The sequence below is a fragment of the Zonotrichia leucophrys genome, chromosome 2, assembly GCF_028769735.1.
Source record: "Zonotrichia leucophrys gambelii isolate GWCS_2022_RI chromosome 2, RI_Zleu_2.0, whole genome shotgun sequence".
Lineage (NCBI taxonomy): Eukaryota > Metazoa > Chordata > Aves > Passeriformes > Passerellidae > Zonotrichia > Zonotrichia leucophrys.
This window is the reverse complement of record NC_088171.1, coordinates 25,364,805-25,385,108: the sequence shown is the minus strand read 5'-3', so window position 1 is coordinate 25,385,108 and position 20,304 is coordinate 25,364,805. Positions and strand designations below refer to the sequence as shown.

The 20,304-nt window shown below is 39.1% G+C and overlaps 1 protein-coding gene across 1 annotated transcript in view; it reads right to left on the bottom strand.

Moving 5' to 3' along the window:
- Positions 1–4,943: 4,943 nt before the first annotated feature.
- COL1A2 (collagen type I alpha 2 chain) overlaps positions 4,944–20,304 on the bottom strand; it is a 38,022-nt gene continuing 22,661 nt past the window's right edge. Inside the window, exons 31-52 of the mRNA XM_064704314.1 lie at positions 18,813–18,911; positions 18,054–18,161; positions 17,184–17,237; positions 16,560–16,613; positions 15,941–15,994; positions 15,779–15,832; positions 15,570–15,677; positions 14,549–14,602; positions 14,402–14,455; positions 13,352–13,513; positions 12,525–12,632; positions 11,980–12,087; positions 10,967–11,020; positions 10,752–10,859; positions 10,496–10,549; positions 10,053–10,160; positions 9,337–9,390; positions 9,098–9,205; positions 8,456–8,702; positions 7,845–8,038; positions 5,947–6,189; positions 4,944–5,361 (exon numbers count right to left, since the gene is read on the bottom strand). Coding sequence (XP_064560384.1) covers positions 5,215–5,361; positions 5,947–6,189; positions 7,845–8,038; positions 8,456–8,702; positions 9,098–9,205; positions 9,337–9,390; positions 10,053–10,160; positions 10,496–10,549; positions 10,752–10,859; positions 10,967–11,020; positions 11,980–12,087; positions 12,525–12,632; positions 13,352–13,513; positions 14,402–14,455; positions 14,549–14,602; positions 15,570–15,677; positions 15,779–15,832; positions 15,941–15,994; positions 16,560–16,613; positions 17,184–17,237; positions 18,054–18,161; positions 18,813–18,911 — 2,334 coding nt within the window. The 3' untranslated portion in view covers positions 4,944–5,214. The remainder of the gene's footprint in view (positions 5,362–5,946; positions 6,190–7,844; positions 8,039–8,455; positions 8,703–9,097; positions 9,206–9,336; positions 9,391–10,052; positions 10,161–10,495; positions 10,550–10,751; positions 10,860–10,966; positions 11,021–11,979; positions 12,088–12,524; positions 12,633–13,351; positions 13,514–14,401; positions 14,456–14,548; positions 14,603–15,569; positions 15,678–15,778; positions 15,833–15,940; positions 15,995–16,559; positions 16,614–17,183; positions 17,238–18,053; positions 18,162–18,812; positions 18,912–20,304) is intronic.

Sequence of the window (20,304 nt, the reverse complement as noted above, 5' to 3'; positions counted from 1 at the left end):
TATCTATTGTACCTAATGCATCTCTTGTATCCATATGAGAATTAAAGTAGATTAGAGAAATGAAGTAAAACTGTAATACTACTTTTTGCCTTCTGTGAGGCAGATGCTCTTCATGGGTGTGGTTTGCTCTCCACTGTTCCTGAGAAGAATAAGCAGAGGTCCTTTGGATCTCATTACAGAATCTGGGGAACAAATAATTTTGACTATGGGCAGCTTCTGTAGGAATTGAAATTTTAGATGACTGTGTTAAAGTAAATGTGGTATAGAGTCAGGTACAGACAGCCATAATAGCAATGGATGTTCTTTCAAACTGAGGAATTAGTCTTATTCCCTGTTAAATGCTGAAAAATGAAAATAAATGAGAAGGTAGATCATTGTTAACTAGAAAAAGTAATGAAAAGCATTTTCCCCAAATTAAGTCAGACTATGCTATATTTGGGTGACTCCTCTGTCACACTGTTGTAGAGACTGTACTGGGATATATTGGGAGCAGAGACTTACACCCTGAGATATTAAATACCTCAACCAAAAAGTAGTGCTAAATCCCTTTGGATTAAATTGAAAAACAGAAAAACTGACAGTCATTACGGAAGAAAGGTTTCATGAAGAAAAAACCCTGTCCTTTATACTGCTATATAGAGAAGATAATTTCAGATTGACAGAACCTAACAACTAAACGAGTAAATTTAATTATTTTCTTTTTTTGTGCCCTGAGTGAGCCTGCAGTTTGCTCCAAGAGCTTTCCTGTTTGGACGAATGTTCTTCTCATATGTTAGTGCATATTTAGGATGAGTTCTGATGCTGATGTTTTGAAGAAATAGCCTGTAGGATAGTCTTGGCACAGAAGTTTTAGATAGCAGCAACCCTGAGATTAGCTCAGTTGCTTAGAGCATGGTGCCAATAACCTCATGGTTGTGGGTTTGATACTTCAATGTGCTATTTACTTAATACTTGGACTAGGTGATCCTTGTAGATCCCTTCCAAGTCAGAATATTTTGTGATTCTGTGAATGACAGTGAATTTGGGAATAAAAACCCTAAAAAACAGTCCTCAGGGGCTGGTAATCACTATGTGAGGCAGTAGGTGGTGCACAATGCCTGGGAAAATGCTGGGGAATTGGTGTGCTATTTGACTGTGTCTTCAGAATTGGCATTTGGGAAAGGTTTCATTTCATCTGAAGGTCCAATTTCTGTAGCTTGAACACAGAAAGATATTGATAATAATTATTGGAATTTATTTTATGTATTTCAAATGCTTGTATTCAAATGATCTATTTGTTTGTTTTGATAGTTATATTTGCCTTAATGATAATCATAATTTCCTGAGTAGTTGGAGTGTATACATAAGCATGGATTCATGTGTAGGAAATTTTGCTCATGTAATATCCAACCACATGTTTTCCAGGAAAGGACAAATGTATTCCAGCCTTAGAATATAGACATGCAGTAATTTCTTTGTTTATGCACTGTAGATTGCATTCATTATGCATCTGAGATTCATGGGGGAGCCCTATAGAAAAACAGTGGACTTTCAATGAGTTCAGAATGAGACACGAGTAAAGCCAAATGAATTAGGGGTTACTTCTGTTTGCATGTCTAATAGCTTTATTTAAGCATGCTAACATCTCATTGGAATTGGATACATGATTCTAATACTGTAAAACACTGCATCAAGAGGGTGGTGGGAGGGCAGATTCTAGGAGATCCTGTCTGAAACCATTACAAGAAAACAAATCTAAAGTCATTTCAAAAGCTTGAAGTGTAGATATGTTGTCTGTTAATGTTGTTTTGTCACTCACCTGTATTAAAGGATATTTGTCTGTAGCACAGTATTTATATTTTAGAGTGACAATCTCAGATACTGAAGATAATTGCTAGTGGCTAGCCCCTACTGGGCTGTACGGTTACAACTGCCCCTGCTAGAACCGTGCTACATGATTTGAGTTTCTTTTTGCTCAGTGTTGGTCCCTTTGATGGTGTTCTCCTCTCCTCTAGTTTTTACTTACTTAGGTCATATTAATGCAAAAGCACATGCTACAGTGAGCCCAATGTGCTTCCAGTTGAGCCTGCTGTAATAGGAAACTGCGTGGATACAAAAAGGAGTATTTGCACTGGAGACATCAGAAGTCAGCTTAGATACAATTTGAAGCACATACTGACAGGAGATGTTTAATCTCTGTCCATCTCCTGGAAGGACAGTGTAAGAGAAGCTGATAGACAGAACATATTTATTGATCACATAGGTGAGGGTTATTAATCCTGCATATTCCAGGGAGGAAAATGGTCTGAATGCTGCAGGACTTCGGTTTGCACAGTTGTGTCACAACCGAGCACTACACGTCAGTTTTCTCTCCACCCTGCTCTACAGAGCTTCCCCAGCAATTCTGTTCTGGCACAGTACAGCCAGGGCTTGCTGCAAACTTTGCCTTTCACTTAGTTACTCCAGCTGTTTTCCTTTCCTTCTTTCTTGTTACAAATGTAAACATTAATCTATTATTTCAGCTAATTTATGCTAATGCTCTAGAAGTATTGCGGCTGATAATGAAATTCTCCAAAGACAATGCTTACAGGAAGGCAGAGTACTCTGAAAAATACTTAAGATCACTTTATCAGAAGTTTATTCAACATCTTACATTCCCAAAACTAGACAATATTAAAGCTCTCTGCCCTGTCTGACCTTTATCTCTTATTTATGGCTATGATCTTTGAAAGATAGTTTCTTCAATATTGTATGTAGCATAAGCAAAATAGTTGATCATGCAATACATTCTGATAAGCTGAAAACTTGCAAAGCAGACTGAATATCTGTCCAGTACTAATGGGGCTGGAATTTGTGAGGTAAACACTATGTATTTTTTCAGGTTTAATTTCCAAATGAGGCTGTTTTGGGAGCAAAGATCTGAAAACACGTAATTTGGATGTTATCAGTGAGCTGATAGAAAGAAAGTGTGCTCTACCCTAGCAGGACATGCTGTGGAATAGATCACAGAGAGCAAAGGAGGAATCAGAAGACAACAAAAGGAGACAGTGTTTGCTAGGTGTAGTGTCCTTTCCAAGCTCAAGTGTTCCTTTAGCTGTGCTTTGGGGTTTTTTTTCTCTCCAGGCAGCAAAGGTCCTCCTCCCTATCCTAGCAATAACCTTTGCATACCTTCCAGTGAATTGCAACACCTGAGGGATGAAATTTTAGCTTTTCAGTCCTTGTAGAAACTTCCTGTCTTGTAGTTAATCTATACAAAGAAAGAAAGTCTTTCTTGTTTTCAAATATTGAATTACTGGTTTTGCAACAATAAAACTTATTTTGAAATGGTAAAAAAATGCTTATAATAATAATATTTTAAGAATCATCATGATCCAGTGAGTAAATGCAGGTATTTACCTACAGTATGTTTTACTCAGTGAAGAAAAAATGAGTTATATTTCATAATGGAAATTCCCATTTTTACTAATTCAGCAGGCACATAGCAGCTGCACCCAAGATCATGTTTTGATATTTGCCCTATTTTCCTTAATCAGTTCATTGCAAGCAGGAACAAAAAAAGAATCCTCAGAAACAGATTTTAGTGCTTATTCCCCCTTGCACCATTTGGAGCTGCCTTCAGACTCTCAGCTGCTAATCTTTGGAGTGGTGCTTTCTGCAGGTTACAGGGACTTTATTCTGGATACTTCCTTCATGCCACTCTTTTGGGGGTTCTGTCTGGCCATCTCACCTCTTGCCTTACATGCTTTTGCTGTTGTCTTCATGGTCCTCTGTGGGTTCTCTCAAGCACCTTCCCAATTACAAAAACATGGCTGTTGGAATTTCAGGTCATTTAGGGTTTTCAGCAGTCTTCTAAATGGTCTCAGAGAAGAAGCCTTTGCTTCTCATGGTGGTTTGTGTGACAGTAAATTATTAAGGATAGCAAAAGCATATGGTTCTGTGTCCCATACACAACTGAACAAGCTGTAAGGGCCTAATACTGACCTTCCTGACAAAACAACTCAATTTGAAATTTTTGGCATAGGTGTTTGCACATCTTTTCTAAAGTGCACAGGTACAGTTCTGCTGGTTACAGCCCAGCATCAGCCAGCACAGCTCTATCAACAGCCAGGAGCTTTCTGTCCTCAAGTGAAAGAGGGAAGCTTCATTTTCCTTCCACCTTCAAGTGAGATGATGATCCTTCTGCACCCATTAATCCTACTTAGTAGTTGGAAAAAAAGATGGAATTATTTCTGCTCCTGGACTTCTCATACTATGAGGCACAGAGTTACTGAGTTTCTTGAGAACTTCTCAGAAGTTAGTGTTGAAATGAAGAGTCAAGTAGACAATTACACCCTTAAGAGAGTTGTAGGCAACCTTTTGAGGCTTTAACAAAATAGCAATGTGCTAAAGCAACATTTATAGCAATGTGCTAAAATCTTGGTCTGAGATTCTCCAATGCATCTAAGCAAGTAATTCATTAAATAGTTTCTTTTGGAACACGGGACATGCTTTATTTCATTTTTTCACAATTTATTTAAACATCTCACATATACAAAATACATTTTCTTTGTTTTTTTGAGAAATGATGACTTTTTTTTTACCCATAGTAGAAGATTGAAATGAAATTTGAAAGTGGGAACACCTGATTTTGGAGGAAGAAGACAAAGAGGAAGAAAAATTATCCACATGCTTAAGCTGTGGGTGAGACAGGGCATCCTAAGTTTTAAGACAGACTTCAAAGAAACAGAGAAGCAATACTTTAAATGCCACTAGCACCATCAAAGTTCAAGTATTGGAAAGATACTCTGTAATTATGCAATTAGCACCACTGTACTTTGAGTGGAATTGAAAGTACCTCAGATCATATGGAGAAGTTCCTACAAAAGATGTGGATCACTCTTGATTTAGTGTATGAGGTAGTTTAAACCTTTGGAAGTCATGGATTTAAACTTCCTCTGTGGAAGATATTCAAAGGCCACAAATGGTGCAAACTTTCATGACTTTTTATTTTGTTTTTTTTTTCTTTACAAAGGTTGACATTTCCCAAAACAAGGTGTTAAATCTTGAAAGACTTCCAAGTCCATTTGGGGCTGTATTAAATTTCATTGCACAATGCTCCAATCAATTCTTCTCCTTCTCTTTCGCCCAGAGTTTAAGCAAGTAGATGAACAGAAGAAATGGAAGGAGTCAGCTTTCATTATAAAAGAAATGACAAGAGAATAATTTGGGAGAGGCTTTAAGTTAATTTTAGTTCATTCATTTAAAACAGACTGGGCCAATGTCCAAACCGAATTCTTGGTCAGCGCCGCCAATATCCAAAGGTGCAATGTCAAGGATGGGCAAGCGGGATGGCTTATTTGTTCTGTATTCAATGATTGTTTTGCCCCATTCGTTGTTCTTTCTCTGTAAGAGAAGATTCATTGCAGTTGTTATTGCATTGTTCACAGTATTAAGAATTGTTTCACCTGAATGGATAATTCCTGAAATAATTTCATAAAAATTTTGCTTGTATTGGTTGCAAATCAGATACCCACAGCCAGCTATTTAGATCTCCAATACAGAGAAATTATTTACTTGAATCTTCTGTAGTCCGATGTGATGCTGTATGCAAGCTACCATATTATTCAAAATGGTGTTAGATCCTAAGAGAACTCTGCCTGATTGTTTCAGGACTTAAAGATCCTCCCCCTTCTATAGCGTGTACATTGTTTTCTTATCAATCCTCTGTTTACACAGAATTTGGATCTGGTCCCTCTGAAAACTGTTTTTATGGCCACATGTACAGTACAAGGTAGAATTTTTTTGTAACCTCTTCCTTCCCACTTTTTAAGGATCTGCCATGGTTGGGTTTGTAGGCTATATATCTTCACCAGGCAAAATTTTGCTGGTTTGACCAATAATCTGATTCTGAATTGAAGCACAACTCTATCCCTAACCACATGCTCAGGCCTGGGCAGTCACCATGCCCGTGGTTTCTGTGTTACTTACAGAGCAGCCATCCTCAAGAACACTGAAAGTGAATCTGCTGTTGCCTTCAGCTCGTAGCTCAACGTCGTTGGATCCCTGCAGCACAACAGCCTTCTTAAGGTTGCCAGTTTCTGCATCCATGTAGGCAATGCTGTTCTTGCAGTGGTAGGTGATGTTCTGGGAGGCATGGTTGGCCAGCAGACGCATGAAGGCGAGTTGGGTGGCCATGTCCTTGGAGGTCACTCCTTCACTGTTGTATTCAAACTGAAAAACAGAGAGGAACCCAGTCAGCTGTACTGTGGGGGAAAGGAGGATGTTGGTAATGAAAATGTGTGACAGCTGCTCTAGTCTCCTGATTTTAGCTAGGGTAGAGTTAATTTCTTCTCAGTTGCTGATCCAGTGCTGTGTTCTGGATTTGGAATGAGAATGGTGTTGAAAACTCACTGATGTTTCAGATTTTTGCTAAGTCAAGAATACTTATCTTTTTTTTTGTGTCTCAGGCTCTGCCAGTGAGGAAGTGTGCAAAAGAAACTGGCAGGGAGCATAGCTGGGACAGGTGAGCTGGGCTGACCAAAGGGATATTCAACACGATAAAAATAATGCTCAGTATATAAACTGGGATGAAGTAACCCAAAAAGGCAGCTAGTCTGGGTTCAGGAAGCAAAAGGGTCTGGCACAAGTCAGCAGGTGGTTAGCAATGATATTTTGCATCACCTATTGTTTTCCTTTTTATTATCATTATTATTTACCATTGTTACTATATTTTATTTTCAAATATTAAACTGTTTTTATCTTAAGATGCCAGTTTTACTTTGATTCTCCTCCCCCTTCTACTAGGGTGTATTGGGGGGAAGAAAGAGGGAGTTGAGCAAGTGGCAATGGTACCTAATTTCTATCTGAGCTTAAATCATGACAGCTAGGAGCTTTAAAAAAACAAAAAACTAATCACAAGTCTGCAATCACTTTTCTATTGCCACTCCAGAGCTAAAGAGCACAAAATAAAAGCAGTAGGAGCTAGACTGACAACCAGACACAAGTGGATGTAGTTGAACTGTAGAGTTCTGTTCCAAGGTATGGTGTTAACAGTTTATATGGATTCAGAGACAAGATCAGATAAGTTTAAGGAAGACAATCTACTGTTCCCACAGCTACACACAAAAAATGTCTGTCTCAATAAAACCGTGAAACCTTTTTTGATAGAATTTTGGAACTTTTTTTAATACACTAGTGTCTGTGGATAGTACCAGTGTTTTCTTCATTCTTATATTCTTTCTACAGCATCTCCTTTTAGCCACTCTAAGAAACAGGACCCTAGACTGTTCTGATCCAATGTGATTAAATCTCATCTTAGACACTTCACCACAATATAACTCAATTTCATTTAAGAATTAGGTAATTAAATCTCCTTAGCTGTACAAAAGTGATATATTTGCAATTTGCTGGGGAAGTGTCTAACACGCAAGTAGTAGTTCTTGTTTTCACTTACACCAAAAATTCTGAATGTTATCATGGCATGCACTCAGAACCTGTGATGTATAATATAGATATCTGTCCAGGAACAGTGTTGTACAAAAATATAGATTAAAAAGATTGATGTTTTTCTTAATTGTTCAGACATTTTCTGGACTGTCTTTATATATACCATATTATAGTCCAGGCTTCCCTTAACAATAACTATTAGTCAAGCTGAATTGATCACTTGCAGACATCAAGAAAAGTTAGAACAATACTGAAAAGTACTTTTAGCAAACTGATCTAAATCAGAATCAAAGCTCTACGCCCTTCAGATAAAAGATAGCTGGCTTTTTCATATTTCTCCCCTAAGAACGTAATTTATCTGCTTGCTTCTGAGTGTCAGTGAATTGAGAACTCTTCAGACAGTGCTGAAGGAAACAACCACCCTGCCATACATCACTTACCTGGCTGCCACCATTGATAGTTTCACCAAACCATATGTGCTGCTTCTTGTCCTTGGGATTCTTGTTGATATACCAGTTCTTAGCAGGAATATTGTCGGGGTTGGCATAGATGCAAGTCTCACCAGTGGAAAAATCACAGTATGCTCTAATGGCATCTGCAGTGCAGCCTTGGTTGGGGTCAATCCAGTAGAAGCCTGCCGTTGAGGGAATAAACGTAAATCATGGCTCACTCAGCATAAACTCTCCATGCAGTTCATATTCACTCATCTGATGCATGAACCCAGGCCATAAATATCACAGCTAGGGGCAATATTAAGGTGATAAGTGGGAAACAGGTATTTTGGATTGTTAGTGTATAAGAAACTGTATTTAAAAGCAAGGGTTAAATATTTTTGTGCTATTTTGGAAAATTAGTGCAATAATGTGCGACAATATCTACAAAGAGATTTTCAGGATGTAACTGTATCTATTTTCAGTGGAGGCAGAAAGAACTTCTTCATTGGTCATTTAGAATTTTTGCCACGTGGCCAAGGATACCTTTCATTGAAGAAAGCTAATGCCCTGGAAGTGCTCCCAGAGCCAGAAGGCGCAAACATCTGGCACTAACATACCGCTGCTCCATTCTGGGTGGCTAAGTCTGAGGTCACGGCAGGTGCGAGCTGGGTTCTTTTTGGAGCCTTCTGGGGTCAGCAGGGTCTCAATTTGGTTGTTCAGTGTTTTCAGAGTGGCATCAACTTCATAATCCTTGGGTCTGAGAGAAGGCTGATCAGCCCGGTAGTATTCTGCATCAAAGCCAACTTCATATCCACCACCATTGGGACCAGGGGGGCCAGGGGGACCAGGAGGGCCAGGAGGACCCTGAAGTTTTTCAAAAGCAGAAGACAAAAAGATTCTGTTAGAGATATGGTGCTTTTAAAGAAATGCTTCCACACATGCATACTCCTAGTTAACTCCTGGCACTTCCAGCTCTAATTGGAGGCAGCACACATGGTGACTGCTATGGCTTGAAGCAGTGGAAGATGCACGGTGCAGGACTACCACATCTCCTTTGTGCATTTGCACTCTGGCCATAAGGAGCAAAGAAAACCTTTTAGTTCAGGTCTATTAAACATTTTCCGAATTTTAAATATCTTTTTTAAGAAATAAAACCATGTGCACTAATAAACTGCTAGGCTTCTGAAGTGATGTGATTACTAGGCTTATAGTGTAACATAAATGTGTTGAATCAGCAACAACAAAAAGTTTATACTCACAGCAGGACCTTGGTGACCATGAGAGCCACGCACACCAGCAGGGCCAATAGGTCCAGGGAGACCATTGCGACCATCTTTACCAGGAGGACCAGAAGGACCAGGTGGACCCTAAATGGAAATTTGAACAGTTTAATTGACAGTAAAAATGCTACAAATAGGGATTCATATGGATGGGAGCATACATATATATTGCACGATGAGAATGAGAGTTACTTGAATATATTCTGAAATTCACTTACCCTTGGGCCAGCAGGGCCAATGTTACCAGGAGGACCTTGATCACCATGTTGGCCCTATTGGGAAAGATACACAGTCATGAAAAAAAGAGCAGTGGAACATGTTTGTCCTTGCTTGATTCAAAAGGGAAATGCATGTAATCTGTATCTGGGTTCAGAGAATGGGAATCTAGGGCTTATGACATTTATTAGTGGAGTTAGGGCATAAAATGCTTGTTCTGGGAAGAGAGGAGAGAGGCAATCAAGATATATTTAAGAGGATAACCTACAAAATTCTTTATATTGTTTCTTCTGATCTTCAGAGAGGGTTTTAAAAGAAAAGTCTGAATTCCTAACGTTGATAGCCAGATTTAGAGGGAAGAAAATCCACAAATTACTTCAGCTTTTCTGAGAGAAAAGTTGTACAATTTCTGGCCAAAATAAGAGATAATACTAAAAGGAAGGCAGAAGATTTTTTAATTCTTTGTTAGCCAAATGCAATTGAGCTTCAAGGGAACTAATGGTAGTCACAGTCTAACGCCAATACCAGAATCTTCAATTTTGTACAAAAACCATTGAATGTTAAAGAGACTATTTATGACTCTTCATTTCGAAGTTGCTGCAGAGTGGAGTAAGTGGTATTAACATACCATGTTGTGCATATGTAATTCCTTGCTAGTGTGACCATTTTTGGTTTTTTTTGCTCATGATATTCAAAACCCAGAAAATCATTTACTTACAGCAAGACCAGGAAGACCCTGCAATCCATTGTGTCCCTTCAAGCCAGGCAGACCTCTTGGCCCCTTATCACCAGGCACACCTTTCTCACCACGGGGACCTTGTGGGCCCTAGGAAGGGATATAGGTGTCAAAGGAATAAATTAGAAAGCTTCAAGAACATACTCCCATCAAAGCCAGAATTAAGTGTAAATATTCTACATTAAGTCACATCCCAATGTATATAATGAGCATCCCCTTAACACACCCAGGAAGAGTGCAAATCCTAAAAGCTTCAGCATTTATCCTACAAAGAGAATGCTAACTGAGATTCTAAGTTCCTAAATATTTTCAAGTCCTTAAGCATTATTGTTTGGGCCCCTTGATCACAGTTATGAGTCCTTATTGATAAAGCATGTTTTCTCTTCTTGCATCAATGTGGTAATGTATTTAAAAATCAGACTTACAGCAAGACCTCTTGGACCAAAAGCACCAGCAGGACCGACAGCACCAGCAGGGCCCTGAAACAAGAACAGAGAATAAATGTCACTGCTGTATATTGTTCTAATGAAGGTTCCATGGTCAACACATCTCTGGAGAAAGTGAAGTAGTTATTTATGCATCGTAGAGGTGGGTTGTACTTTGTATATATGATAGACAAGTCTTAGTCCTCTTAGACCTTAATATAGAAAGTTAAAGTATAGCATAATCTCATTGACTTACAGGTTCACCACGGTTTCCAGGCTTTCCAGAAGGACCAACTTGGCCATGAGGACCAGGGGCACCCAGAGCACCACTGGGACCAGGATTACCAGGAGCACCACGCTCACCCTGGGAACAAAGGAATGCAACAGGACACACACTGTCTTATTACTGACTTACATATATTGGAATATTTCTTCCATGACAATGAAATACAGGAAAAAGAAACAAGTTACCTTGAAGCCAGGAGCACCATCACGGCCTGGAGGACCATCATTACCAGGATTGCCCTATTAAAATACCATGAAAAAAATTAATAAATTCCATCACCTTTCATCTTGCACAGAACTCTGTTTCAGTCTAATTGCTTACAGTGAGAGTAAGAAGATACTGAGATAGGATATTATAAATCTTAAAGAGAAAAAACCTCTTCCTTATACATGTAATTCTCAAATGCCTTAAATGTTCCCTATACATGTAGTTCTCAAATGCCTAATGTTCTCAGGAAACTAAAATGATCTTCAAATATTTTAGGTTCAGTAAAGGAAAAAATTGCTGGGCTTTGCAACATTGCTCTAAATGAAAAAGCTAAGACAATAGTGATCTTCACTAGCTTGCATTCTTTTAAAACTGAGCCTTTCTATTTAGATGAAAAATGCCAGTGGAGGGAAAAGAACCTAAACAATAGCCACAACTAAACCACTTTGCTGTGGTACTTCACAAGGTTAAATGGTTTTCCTTTGTGAATATTAATTTCACTTCAGCATTTAGGCTGTGTCAAATAAAACACCTTTTCATTCAGAAAATTCCAATGAAACAAAGTTCAGGATTTTTAAATTACTATTCTCTGTTCTTGAAATTCTGCAAAGTCTCTGCAAGACTTTTATTCATAATGTATTAACTATGTTTCAGGTTATCAAATAAGCTTCCCTGATAAGGCTGCAGTTTTTATACTTTCATGAAAGATATGTATGTTCCCCACTCCATCTTTCTTGGAATTTAAGTAAAAAGTGAAAATATTCTGAGAGTGACTTCAAGATGTACTTCAGACACAACTTTTGCTTTAAAAATTCTGTCACCTAGTTGGGCATAGGAATCCATGTCTATAAAGATCCTGATATAATTTTCTCTGAAGACATTGTACAAGTTTGCTAGCAGAACAGCCTCCAGTTCCATCTACTTTTTCTGAGTATTGGTATTGGATCAGAATGAAGAAAAAGCAACCTGAAGAAGATAAAGGACAGCTTACATCACGTCCAGCTTCACCAGGAGCACCATTTGGACCAGGAGAACCCACAGGACCAGAGGGACCACGGGCACCAGGAGGACCAGACACACCCAGGGGACCAGGTTCACCCTAATACAGGAACAGTTGTAACAAAATGTGACATTATAATACAACACAAACCAGTCTAACAGAACTTTTAGTCTTTATCTAAGATCAGCATTTCACTGTAATGAGTTTGGGAAGGAAACAAGAATCAGGACACAAGAAACATACCTATCTATATCAAATGTTATCTTCATTCTAAATGTTACTACTAGAAACCTCAACATTTCTGACATTCAGAAATTTGCTCACTTGCAGATAATTCTGGTTTGTCTGCAATAAGCCATAATTTCTTCCGTTGATGTACGTGGGGTAGGTCCCCATCCTCTGTTTCCAACAGCAAAGGAAACAGCATAATCTGCATCTCTCTGGTTTCCCATAAGACAGGACCTCAAGTGTGTGTGGATTTTTTCTTTTTCATCACATGTTATCTGTTTAAAGCAATTAACTAATCATATACTCACTGTTGCTCCAGAGATGCCTGGAAGACCACGTTCTCCCCGAGAGCCAGGCAGACCAAGGATACCAGGAGCACCAAGAATACCCTGAGGACCTGGGGTACCAGGAGGACCCTAAGACATGAAGGGAATACAATTTATATTAATAGACAAAAATAAATGTAACATACACATCAGTGATATTGAAAATGGCATTCTCATTTACAATTTTTGCAGATCACAGAAGAAATTTCTATAATTTTTTTGTTGAGTAACAATTGTGGTATTTCACGCAAGTGCTTACTTCAATAAGACAGAAACATGTATGACTTTTAAAAAAAGGACAGTAATTCTGGATGTGAAAGCTTAAAGATACTCAAAAGTAATAAATTTATTTGCATAATTCTATGTCAACCTGTGGGCAGACAACTTTAACCTTGTGATCCCCACAAATCAAAGTTTATGGTGCAGCTATGAATTGAGATTGTTCTAAATGGACATTCACAGGTTCTTTCTTTTTCTATCCATGAGGATCAATCTCAGAGCAGAAGATATACTTCCTTTTCTCAGACTAAATATCTATTTCTTCTGTAGTTAGGGAAAGATGCAACTTAGCACAAGAGAAAAAGAGAAAGAAAACCCTGACGCAGGGATCAGGCTCACTTTTTATGGCAAATTTGTCAAGCATGCCTATGAACAATTTCTTGTGTCTCAGTGGAGCTTCTGCTTAAAGGCTTTGCTAAATTTGTGTAAAAAGTAGAAAAGCCCTTCACAAACACTAAAAGTATCTCAGAAGCCATAACATTCACATGAAGAGAAACATTTTTAATGAGATGTGATACTCAGTAACTTACAGCAGCACCAGCCTCTCCAGATGGACCTTTCTCACCAGCAAAACCGGGTGGGCCAGCAATACCTTGTTCACCAGTGCGGCCAACTGGCCCAACATCGCCACGCAGACCTCGAGGACCATCCTTGCCAGCTGGGCCAGGAGGACCAGGGGGACCAGTGATGCCCTAGGATTGAGTATGAATGACACCATTACAATATAGACCTGGGGATAAAATTTCATTTTAAGTCCATGTGAAAAAAATAGCCCCATGCAACAAACAGGTCATCAGCTGCTCCAAAGCAGCAATTTCTATTGCTTTGTTAGCAGTGGAGAGCTGGAAGCAGTAGAATCATTTCACTGCCTTTTTTTTTTTTTAAACTCTGGGCAGGTGAAAGCAGCAAAATTTGGTGGGAAAATATAGATCTGTCTCTGTTTGCATTAATTGCAATGAGGAAAAAAAAACAACAGTATCTCCCAGTTCAAGAGGATTATTTGCTTTGGATAATGGGATTTAAAATTTATTTAAATCTAGAGTATCTGAGAAAAGAAGCGCCTTTTGGTAAAGGTTGGAAACACCTTTGAAAAGAAAAGACTACAAATGTCAATCTAGAATGAGAATTTCTTGCTGAAAAAAAAAAAAAAATATTCACATTCCAAAACAGAGTGAGCTTGCTCTGCTCAAGAATGGGACTAGAACTGCAGGTACTTTAGAAAATGTAGACATACACTAATTTTAACATTCTTCTGCAGATTGGGCATGATCCACTCCATCATGACTAATTGCATAGCCATTGATTTGAAATAAAGCAAATAAACACTGATTTTTGGAAATGGTTGGGTACTTCCAGAGGCATAGGGATGCCTTATGGCTTATAAAAACTCACAAATTAAATGCATAGGTTGTACCCTGGGAGTCTGAACAATTAGATTTTTTTTCTCATCCAGTTCTATAAGGATCTGAGGTTATTTCAATGCAATTATGATCCACATCAATGAAACAAAAGTTAGGATTGTCCCTAAGCAAAGCAGCTTCTGACTCATCTCCCATTACATTTCTTCATTAGTTACTTACAGCAGGGCCAGGAGGACCAACTCTTCCAGCAGCACCAGGGAAACCAGTCATGCCCTAAAAACAAATTTGAAAATGAAGATTACGTTTAAAGGAAACAATAACTTCATGAAAAGCAACAGTGTCAGTACTAAAAGCCTGAAGACTTACAGGAGGACCAGCATCACCACGAGGGCCAGCAGGACCAGCAGCACCAGCGGGACCCTAAGCAGGAAGGATTGAAAAAGAGAGAGGGATCAAGCAAAGGCAATTAATGCTCCCTGTTTAGAATAAGGGCTCAGTCTCACTATTGTGAAAGCTAAAGTGATTTTTACACTTGCAGGAGGACTGGGCCCAAACCCATGCTGCCTATCTGGACAATAGGGTATTAAATTCTCACACACATTTTAAATCGGTATCATAAGTCCTGAGAAAAGTTGCACAAGGCATTTATGATTTAGATTAATTTCCTTGCAAATGTTACATGCATCTAAACAAATCTGGAAGTCAAAATGTGAAAGCAGGGGAAAATCATCAAATCCTCTGTTTGCACTGTGTGACTAATACAGCCACTTAGTGCAAGAGCCTGGTAATGGTATTAAAATCATACAATAAGTAACCCAAGCCACGATATCCTGCAACACTCTGTGGTATTTGAAGTACATGGGTCTGACTTTCTGCATCACTTCAACCAGTTCCCCAGTAATATGCATGTGAGGCAGTATACAACTTTGGGCTATAAAGGTGCCAGCACATGAAAAGCCTGTGTGCAAATGGGTGCACAGACAAATTTGCACACATGCTTCTGGATGACTGAGTCTGGAAATTTGACTGTGACAACTCATCCCATCTTTGAGAGAAAAGTGTCAACATCCTCAGGTCAGAACTTACCCACAATCACCCCCTAAATGGTCCAAGATAGAGTGATTTTGCTGATCTTCAGAGCAAGTTGAAAATTAGCTATTATTTTCTCTTCATTTCAGTTCCAGACTCACGATCTGAGCCCACATAAATAGATTGATAAAATTTACATAACGTGTGAAAATCAGCAGTTTAACTTTTCTCACAGCCTAGCTTGAAGTTTTGTTTCTTTCTTTCATTACCTTTTCAGAATTCAAGACTTTCAGGGTAATGTATAGCTTGCATGGCAGAGTTGGGAACGATGCATTTCACAAACACACAATTCACTTACAGGTGGTCCAGAAGCACCGATTGGGCCAATGGCACCAGTTGGTCCAGTTTCACCCTTAGGTCCTTTGGGCCCACGCTCGCCTTTAGCACCAGGCTGACCAGCTGCACCCTGTGGGCAGAAAAACAGACAAAATGAGGAACTGAAAACCTTTCAGAGGAAACAGAGGAAGGTTATGGCATCAATACGAGGAAAGTGCGAACAAAACTTACAGGGGGTCCAGCAAATCCACTGGGACCTACAGGACCAGGCTCACCACGTTCACCCTAGGGAGAGGACAAAGAAGAGACGACTGGTTAGACTGATCTTTAAAAGAGCAGTTTTCTGAACATCATGTCTTTGACACAGGAATAATTGTAGAAATTACAACTTACAGGGATACCACGGGCACCAGCAGGACCAGCAGGACCAGCAGGACCTCCTTCTCCCTAAAAGATACACAAAACACTTTGACACTGGGAAATGTCAGAGCCAAATGTCTGCAGCCAGAACAGGAATGCTCCTGTGGTACAGATACATATAGTGAGTCTCCTTGGATCTCCACAAGAGAGAATGTTACTGAAAATGCTTCTGGTTTTGATCCACCCTGTATTAGTAATATCTAATGATTCTCAGACAGCATAACGTATCATTCTGAGCTAACCTGGGTTATTCATCCTTGTATCAAAATCTCCTCTCACAGTGCAAGTAGGATTGTGGAGTTTAACCTCAGCTGGGAAAAATTCAGCCCAAGGTGAATCAGAATCCTCTCCAGATATAACCCACTGCCATGGAGATGTGCATCCCCTTCCCTGCCCCTTTAGAAAAAGGTTTGGGTCCTATGGCTAGCTTCACTGAATAGTCCCAAAAACCCTAGCTTCCTGAATCTGAAAAATCTAAAGAATTGGTGCAAACTAGAAAGGTGGAATTGGTTTTTATGGAACTCATCTTTAATATTAATGTGTGAGTAAACTGTAGCAACAAGGCATTTTTTCATTCAAAGAGTAGACTTACCCGATCACCAGCACCACCAGCAGGGCCAGGAGCACCAATAGCACCAGGCAGACCCTATGGGCCAAGAGACAGGACATTGTCTCAAACAAAATGTAAGTAGGACCAAATACTTTAAATAGGCTTTCCCTTTCCCCCTGAAGAAAGATGTGTAACTAACTTTCTTTCAGATGTTCTCAATATAAAGGATACATGATTTTATAAAACAAAACCTATTCTGTTATTTTCCTTTCCAAAGTATGAATCCTAAGAAAGACATCTGAAGTCTCAAAATAAGGATCATTTTGTGTAACTTTGCAGGCTGCCTTTAAAATTAGCTGCCTGGGCTGAGCCCATGAAATTAAAGTTCACTATCACACTGAACAGCTGTGCAATTCTGTGAAATACTCTGCTCATGTAAATTCTCTGCTTGGATGCAAGAGAAGTGATCACTTTTCTCTCCCTCTCCTCCTGAATTCAATCATCCTTGGACAAGGGGCAACAAAATTACATTGATTTGTATCAAAAATGAGCAGATACAAGCAGTAATGCAATACTGTGGGAAATGCGAGCTCTGAACATTCTTCTCAGTTATTTAATTTCTGAGGTGTAGCAAGGTAAAGTCAAGTAGAACCAGAAGATACTTACACGAGCACCATCTCTTCCTGTTGCACCCGTATCACCTCTCAGACCTGGGGCACCCTGGAACACACAGTGGCAAAAATTGTATTGGTAGTGAACACAACAGTTTGTATGAAAGAAGTCTTGAGCTGTTTGCTGAGTACCTGTGCATTACTTAGACATCATACGAGAACCTTAGCCTAGGTTTTCTGGAGAAACGAGTGCTGATTATTTTATTGCTATTGCTGAGTAGGTACTGACTGGCAAAGTGAATGTTTGGAAAGGGGACTGGCATGCTTTTCAGAATAAACCTGCTTCTGTCATGGCAAGCCTTCTTGGCTTCTCTTAGGTACCAAGAATTTGGAATGGAATTAGAAATTGAAAACAATGTCTATGTATATTGCAAATGAGGAATATAAATCCCCCTCAAAATCTCTTTTCTTTTAGTCAAGAGATATCCATCTGTAAAAGTTCTTCTAGGTATTAATGTTATACCTTCTATATGAAGCAAGAAAACAGCTATTAAAATGATGTCCTATGGGCAGACACATAAAATGCCACATGTTTCATATAACAAAAAGCTATTTTTCCGACCATCACTAAAGTCAAGAAACCAAAGTAGCACTCTGTTCTCTCTGTTTTTTTAGTTAATACAGCCTAGTGTTCTTCATTAATCTGCATGTCAATACATAGTGTTTTATAAAAAGTTTTAGGATAGCACCTTGGAAAAGGCAGTCAGTCCCTTAGACCAACGAAACCTCTACTTGTGGACCATTGAGTAATACAGTTTCACAGTAAATAAAAGTCACATTGGGGTAACATGCAGGTTTTTCCAAGCGATGAAATTTAGTCATCTCAAACCTGTGCATGCAATAACAAACCAGTTGTCCATCTTACCTTTTCACCCTTGCCTCCTGGAACACCAGCAACACCCCTCTCTCCTGGGATTCCACCAGGGCCAGCAGGACCGGGAGCACCAGCAGCACCAACATTGCCAGGCTCACCCTAGCAGCAACAGCATATCATGTAAGTTAGGGTCAAGTCACTCACACAATTTGGAACAAAATCATCATTACTATTCTGCCCACCATTCTACTTGGTTGTAAATAGTGTCAGTAGTAACTTTTTTGTCTTGAGCTATTGTACGTGTTTTACTTTTCCAGCTAGTGAAGATGCTAGATGTGAATGCTCTCTCTGATTCTGTGGGCTCCTGAAGTTTTAGGTCCATTTTCCAAACCAAATTTCTGTAGAAAGACTAGCCATGGAAATCTAGAAAATTAAGACCCAGATTCATTTAGCATCAAGCCAAAATCATAATTTGCTAGATGATCACTTACTTTGCCCTAATATTTGGGAGAAAATATTGCTAACTAGAGACAAGAGCTTCCTGTGTACAAGTAGGTGTAGGTATAAACAGAAGTCAGCATGAATTTTGGTCAGAATCTCAGATCCTATCTCCAAACAGAAAACCAGCATCTCCAGCTGACAACCCATATTCAAAATGACTTCCCCTCCCATCATCTATATTACTAAATATAAACCCATTTAATATTAGTGTGGATGAGCTGGGATGAAACTTCACCACTTGGAGAGAGGTTTTGGACAGCATTGATCAGGAATTCAACAGTAAGGCAATGGCAGCTGGAAAAGTCATACCTTGTTACCATCGGGGCCTGGGGGGCCAGAGGGACCACGGCTGCCAATGGGACCAGCGGGACCGACGGCGCCGCTCTCGCCGGGAGGACCACGCTCACCCTAAGGAGACAGTCTGATCTGAGGGCTTCCTTGAATTGCTCTCTGCTGAAACCACTGGCTGGCAGCAGTGACAGCATGGCACATTTTTATCTGAACAAACCTTTAGTTAGAATTGTGCAGCTATTAATTAAATTGGTCGTAAGAACTGGCTCTAGCTTTTGACAAGAAAGTATCAGAATGGAGTAATGAATTCTTGCATTATGACAACTGAAGTATTAATACTTCTGGAACATGGATTTTGGCTACTGTGCTTGTTCTGTTAAGAGTGTCTGGTATTCTACTGTCAAATGGGGATTCTGCTTTAGGACAAATAATGGAATCTAGTGAAATTAAAAGGATAGTTATTTGCAAGCAATTATTTATACAGTGGGAAGTGCCTGGTGACAGGAGAATAATAAAGATAACACCTAAATCCTGCTAATGTGACCTGCACATTGTAACAGGTATAAGGTTAAATTCTGAATCATAGATCTGGACACATGGAAGTAGCCAGAAACTCTATTTAAATGCACAATAGATCTATCAAAGATAGAAACACTAGTTTTACTAAATATATCTCAAATTATCTCAGTGTGATCAAGCTGGATATCAGTGAATAATCTAATAAGGCATAATGGAATTTTTAGTTATGCTGGAGAATTTAGAATTTGTGTAAGAATTATAAGGTGGTCAAAGAACCGACTTAAGAGGAGTTAGCTCACCAGTAAAAAGCACCAATGAGCAACAGATTAATTCATATTGTAGAGATGTTCCTAAATTAATTTTTTTCATACATTTTGCTAGTTACAAAGAGGCAGAAAAAGAAGAAATATGCAGATATCACAAAGGAAGCATTTGTCAACAGGAAGAAGGATTGGCAGACCACACAGGAAGAAGTGAACAACTTGCTAGATGGCTGTCAAAGCTAAGAGATAAAAATCAAGAGTGCAAGTACCAGGCCATTTATTTAGGCATCAAAACTGCAAATTTTGCTGGAAATGGAGGCTTCAATGGCGAAAATGACTGAAAGGGAAAGGTAATAGCCAACAATATGACACACACACGTAAAAGGAAAATATCATCTAGCACAAGCAGTGGGTTACTTTTAGGAAGTGTTAGTTTTGTGTATAAACCATCAGTAAGGCTTAATTTGGAATACTGGATGAAATACACTGAGGGCTCGATATGAGATGCTTCGGGCAAGCTAGAGCAGAGGAAAATAACTGCTACTGATATGACAAAATGAACTTGGCATGGATGAAATGGAAAAATTAAGAGTTTAGAGCACATGTGTTTTTTGATACAGACTCAGGGCACTGAAACATAGGGAGCAAAAATTGGAGTAACTTTTAAGAGTGAATGGGAATATTTGTCACTGGATACATTTAATCTGCAAGTCAGAAGAAAAGAAGAA